General features: G+C 43.6%; 1 protein-coding gene across 1 annotated transcript; it reads right to left on the bottom strand.

Annotated features, from left to right (window-relative positions):
* RB195_018279 (uncharacterized protein) lies at positions 1-438 on the bottom strand (the record flags this gene model as incomplete). The annotated part of the gene is made up of 1 exon (XM_064185636.1): positions 1-438. One exon carries the CDS (start codon positions 436-438, stop codon positions 1-3), a length of 438 nt encoding a protein of 145 aa, XP_064041517.1.
* Positions 439-6,191: the final 5,753 nt, after the last annotated feature.

Raw genomic sequence — 6,191 nt, 5'->3', positions numbered from 1 at the left:
CTAAAAGAATCGACAACGTCCACACCACGCATGGCAGCCGCAAGCAATGGGCAGGGACCGCAACGCAGCCGCGCTGCGGGATGACTCGTCACCACGGCGGACGCTCGCGGGACCAGTGCCACCGTGTTGTTGTCCTGCAGAGGCGGATCTGCCTTCGTAGGCTAACGGTTTGTCGTTCCATGATGGGATTTGCATATGATATGATTTGCTTGTGATTGCAGTAGGTAATGTGTAAGGACTAACACATGCGATGTCTACGTTCGGTGTAGTCTGACGTCGTACAGTGTCCATTGTAGAGTCAAAATGACACGAACTGCAGTGCAGTTGCGTAACCGGTTGCGCTTGGGCGCGGTGAGGTGTAGCGGTTAGGACTGAGTGAGGGACGTTGATTGCTGCGGCTCGCGATGGCCCCACCTCGATTCCAACCGCTATCTCCATCGCCCCCTGCTGGCGGTGTCAAAACCATTTACCATCATGCATGCATCATGGCGATCGCGCTTTAATTAACAAAGCGAACAAACGGTGGTGCGTCTTTAGTCGTTAATTTAGCAGAGGGTTAAAGGCATCACCTCACGAATCTGGGGTGGTGCGGGTTTCAGGTGGGTTATGCCTCTACGAGGTCGTAGATTATGGTGAGGATTCCGTCCATTCCTGCCTAATTGCCGTAAAAAAAACGGCCTGGAAGATCCGGCGCGTGTCCAAGGCTGGCGCGCTCCACTCGAATTCGTTGTAGGAAACGCTCCGGGACGCTCGAAATCGCATCTTCCGGGCCGTTTTTTTACGGCAATTAGGAAGGAATGGACGGAATCACCCTACTCCCCATGATCTACGTCCCCATATAGGCATAACCCACCTGATGCCCGCACCACCTCAGATTCGTGGTGTGATGCCTTTAAATTTGTCAGGAGAACAAGAGTTATTACCACAGGATTAACACCCTATTCGTTACCTATCGTGATGGTAAAATATTATAATGAAGAATGGGTGGATGAATGAAATTATAATCCACGGTAGCTAATCCATTTACGGTTGCTCACCTTACTTTTAACTGCATAATCATTAAGTATCCTGATTGATCATTTGATTAGTTTGAGTGACTTCAAACATGTCAAAGAAGGACATTAACGTATGTGCTTGCTGCTAAGGTAGTGAACTCAGTACTTTTTTTGCCCGACAAGAAACATGGAAGAGTAACAGTTCTTGTAGGGTTTCATGTATTTGATTATAAGATTCCTTTGGAATTTACGCAGTTGAATCTTGACCGTAAGATGCGTAATAATAGTTCGCTTTTCTTTCATCTGCACTAGCAGATGGAACTTTATAAACGTCAACACATACAAGATGGGGCAAAAATAATTCTTACAAGCCAAAGGGGATTGAAAAAATGGCACGAGGTATCCCAAAAAGTTTTTACTTCCCAAATGTAGTTATGATTTCTTCTCAATGTTAGCACCACTCATAGCAAACTGCAGCAGCTAGACTGAGCAGGGGTTCTCTCTTGTAAGCGCCATTCTCCACCGCACTGCTTATGCAACTGCACGGGGCTTAATGTCGTTCTGACCCGACCCAACTGTACTTGTTTAGGGACTACACAGTGATTCCTGAAATGTGGAAGCTATTTCTGCTGCATCTTGCACCAATTACATCGCATAAGCCTAATCGCAGGTCGATTGCGCTGTCTTGATTATACACTGTACACCCCGAAAAAGTTTTTTTTTTCTGTGGAGAGGAGCTTGTTAGGTGAGCCAGATTAGTGTTCATTGATCACCTATAATCGCACTGCACGTAGCCCAAGTTTGCCAGCGTACTTGAACAAGGACAACATTTGGCAACACAGGCAACATTTGCAAAATTGGTAGTATCCTACTTTTTATCCGTTTATTCTTTTCGTTTTTTAATTATTCTTTTCGTCCCTTGCAATCACAGAACATATTGTTGGACCAAAACTTTGCGTACGTGCTCGAAACGGCGCGGTGGAAGCAGCAATTGCAACCGAGGTGGGACCGTCGCAAACTGCAGCGATGGGTGGTGCCAGCAAGGGTTCCAGGTCGCTCCTAGCCGCGTATATGCTTCATGCCGTTTTCACCCTACTATATGACTTCAAGCTTGGATAATCGAAACTGTTTTCACATCGTCGAGTCAAAACGACCTGAAACCTGATGCGGTTGCATAGGCACCCGCGCTCGAAGTGAAGCAAGCTCTTGCGGTCGAGTTTGTTTTCTTCACTCGTTCAGCTTATTGGAGTTAACGATGCTGCTATGTCGAGTTTGTAGCGCAACTGCTAGTGGTTAGATTAGAACTGGGGCTGCAGTAGTCATCTGTGGAAAACGGAACCTCGCTGACTCTACTTATCTCTTCACTCCGAGATAACTGAATGCTCTGGCTAGACATGATCCGTGCTTGCAGACAGGAAGTGGTACAGTATTCAATCAAAAAGAAATTAGAGTTCGAACAAAACTAGCGCCAAAAGAACACCGAACAAACTTAGTGAATTGCGTCATTTTAGAACTCCATTCTAGCACTGTTCACTTTATACAGAAGAGGCCTGATTGCACTCAAAATGCGTCCTGAGTCGAAAGAAATTGGTGTCTTTACCATCTTCAAAAACAAATTTTCTCTGAGTAATTTGCTTAAATTAAAAACTACCAACACAATGAAGGATGCATATCCGATCTAAATTTCAATCCCTATACGGAGATAAGCTGGCCCGTGAAAACGCGCAGTTTACTGCTAGGGGTGGGGTCGGAGGAACGTGGACCGAAGATTGAAGTGTTCCCCCGAGGCACTCTCTCATCATGTTTCCGACTGTCTGGTAGAAAAATCCACAATGGATTCTGCTCAACTCCCCTTAATCTCTTTTATGAAAAAGAATTTTCTTTAGACCACATGTACATATTCTTTCTGATAGAGCGTGGCCAGAAATTTTTTGGTGTAAAATGTTGGTTGTTTCTGTTGGTTTCGAATTGACGGAAAAGGAACCAGAAAACTCATAAACTTTGACGTTTTCGACGTTTTCTTTCAGATCCATTTATTTAGCCCTAAACGAAAAAAGAATATTGGCCTTTTGCAGCGCATTTTCCTCTGTATCATTTATCACCGTTTATCTACCATTTGCTTTTTTCTTTTTTCTGGAAGCTTATCTCACTCTCAGTATTTGGAGGTTCTGAGAGGAAATGCCAACATTCGTTTTTTCATGTCGAATTTTAGACTCCATTTTTTCGGAGCAAACGAATGGTAGATCGACCATAGTCTATTTCATTAAATACATCGTTGTGGATTCTAGGATGCCATTCAGTTGATTTTCCTTTTGAACGTAGATATTCTCTGATTAAAAAAACGTGCTCTAACTCCACACGCCTGCTGTTTTCATAGATGGCTCCTCCAAAATATTGCTTTCTTACCTTGTGGTATTGAATTTTCGGTCTCCATTATGTAGACTAAAAGAATTTTATTTCTGTACGTTTCGCAATTATCACAAAGAAAGATTCTTTCATTTTTTCAATCGCTCACTTGTTGACTGGAGTTGGTGTAGCGATCTAATTTATTATTTTCTACATCTTCCAACGTCTTCATTTCTCTACCTTTACCTTTTTTGTTTCTTGTTACCTTCTGGTGGTGACCAGTGTGGGAGAGGAGAGGAAGGGGATGCAGAAGGGGTGCACCGGCTCCGGCAATCGCATCTGTGACTGAATTCGTTGTTAGAGGTGAAGAAGAAGAAATATATATATATATAATATAGAAATGTAGAAAATCGCCAAGAGATTCCGCTGTAGCTACAATCGATCGGAGATTTGAATCCGCCCTAGTGCTCACCAAGCCTTTCATCATTCCGCTTTCGATAAGTTGATACCAGGCTTGTCTGGGAGGATAAAAAAACACTGACGTGACGCAGTGGCTATCCCACGCAAGTCATTCGTTTATAAACCTCAAACGAAGTCTGAGTTGAAGTCGAACGCGTATGCACATCCCCACAGGGATTGATCAACGCCGTGCACTTTATTTTATATGCTAGGAACGACATGAAGCACAGCGCACTTGCGTACGCGCTCAATGATGGAGGCAGCAGTTGTAACCAAGATGTGACCATCGCAAACTGCAATGGGTGGTGCCAGCAAGGGTTAGCAGCTTTGTGAGCGGCCGCGCTCGAAGAGGCGCGGTGGTGCGAAGCGGTTGGAATCGTGTAAGGATCCTCGCTACCGCCACCCATCTCGACTAGTTTCCAACCGCTGTCTCCACTGCACCGTTTCGAGCGCAGCCGCTTACTCAGCTGTCCGTGAGTCATGTCGTTTTGGCCTGACTTTGGCTAACTTATGAGAGCGGCCCCTCATAAGGTACCCAGGTGATCTCTACGAATTAGATGACTATCGCCTACTTGTACGGTCCTGAAGTGAGGAAAAACTAGAAACAGAAACAATAAGAAAGGGCTGCTGCAAACTCTGTTCGCGACCTGACTAACATATCCTCAGCAATAACATTATCATTTGGTAGCTCAGGAAGAAGCTGCTATATTTTCTATATTTTCATGTTGTTTCTTATTCAATTGTATAATAATATATCTAACTCATCTTCTGGTTTTTATTCTAAGTTAGTTTTCCTCTGTAACGGATTGGCTGGACTTATTCGCAAGTGCGAATTTCCTTCCCCGTCCCTCGCGTGTTGGTCTAGGTCAGCCAAACCTGAATGCACTGCTAAACTTTCATTGTGTCACACGCGAAAAGTGCACTTCGGATATCTGATACAATAAAGGATTTGCAAAGTAAGGATTTGTTTTACTTCAGCGAACAAATGTCGTTCCAACTAACTTGTACCAGTATGGATAATTTCTTTTCTTCGTTATTAATGGACAAACTGCTGGCTTCGCCGTCCTCTTGTACTTCAGCACTTTTCAAACACAGATGCTAATATAAGGAAGCAAGTGTATTTAACAAATACTTAAATATGAAGTCAAAAAAGTCTTTTTATAGATTATATTAGAATTGTATAAATAACGTTGAGAGTAAGAGGGGTTCTTGGCATATGCAGCAATTGTGACCAGCGTATGTGAAAGTTGTCATGTTTCCACCGTCCATGCTAGAAAAATAAGTCAATAGCAATAGTGTTGGTAATGGTCTGAAGATAGTTCTTTCCGCTACATACCGACATTCCAAATCAAGTATCAAATATAATTTTCTTCACCTTCTGCAAACCCTATGTTGTATGTTTGCAGCGAAGACCAGAAAAAAAAGAAATCGATCATTGCTGTGAGATAAAATCTACGGACTACGTACTACCATGATCAGCATCGTCAGCTACATACCAGAAGCCAAGCCTGATTATTGTCTATGGCGATGTTCACAGTCTTGTATCGCTTCTCATCACCACTCGATGTAGCACTGCTGAGCATGTTCCCCGTTCCCTTGTTTAACTGTTGTTGATTTGTAGATTTTATCACACATTTTAACTCGAAGTTATCTCTACCCCATGATTGGTGCAGATGTGTGACCATTAGCAGTATCTCAACAGACCATAATGGGTCCGGCTCAGTTACTCAACTTCTAGGTGCTGTTCATCTTAAACGGTGAGCGGGAATTCGGGTCGGACGGTTTTGCGCCGCATGTAGTAGTAGATCACAAAAAAAACAAAGTGCTGGTGTTCATCAGACGCGATCGAGTTTAATTCATAATGGTTTGAGCTTCATGGACATGTATACAGCCTTTGGAGTGACCTGTGGATTCTAGCCGATGAATAAAGTCATTGTCCTTGTCCGGTTTGACCAGACGAGCTTAGTACCAGTTTATCGACCCCGGAAAGATGAAAAGTTTGATTGACTTAGGGCGGTTTTGAACCCTCTATCGTACAGTCGTGGCTGCACCTCTTACCACTATCTTCTAAACTTCTAACTTCCTTCCACTCTTCCTGGGAATCAAAACCAGAGATTTGTTTTGGACCGATTCCTCGTTTGCAAACTTAACTTCCTCTTGTTCCTTAGGCTGCGCGCGCGGCCGTGAACTCTGCGGGCAGCCTTACAACAATAAACAGTTGCGGTTTACCGTATTCCCCGTGATCACTAATCTTGTTAACACCCATCTTTGAGAATCCTTCACATTCCTTCCTTCCTTCGAAGAGGACTATGTCATACTTTTTCATTGCAGTGATCAGAAGTAAGAAGGCTTTTTCTTTTACGAATTAACTGAAGCATTTCTGAGATATGT

This window comes from Necator americanus, chromosome II (assembly GCF_031761385.1).
Source record: "Necator americanus strain Aroian chromosome II, whole genome shotgun sequence".
Classification (NCBI taxonomy): Eukaryota; Metazoa; Nematoda; class Chromadorea; order Rhabditida; family Ancylostomatidae; genus Necator; species Necator americanus.
This window is presented reverse-complemented; position numbering and strand designations above follow the sequence as displayed.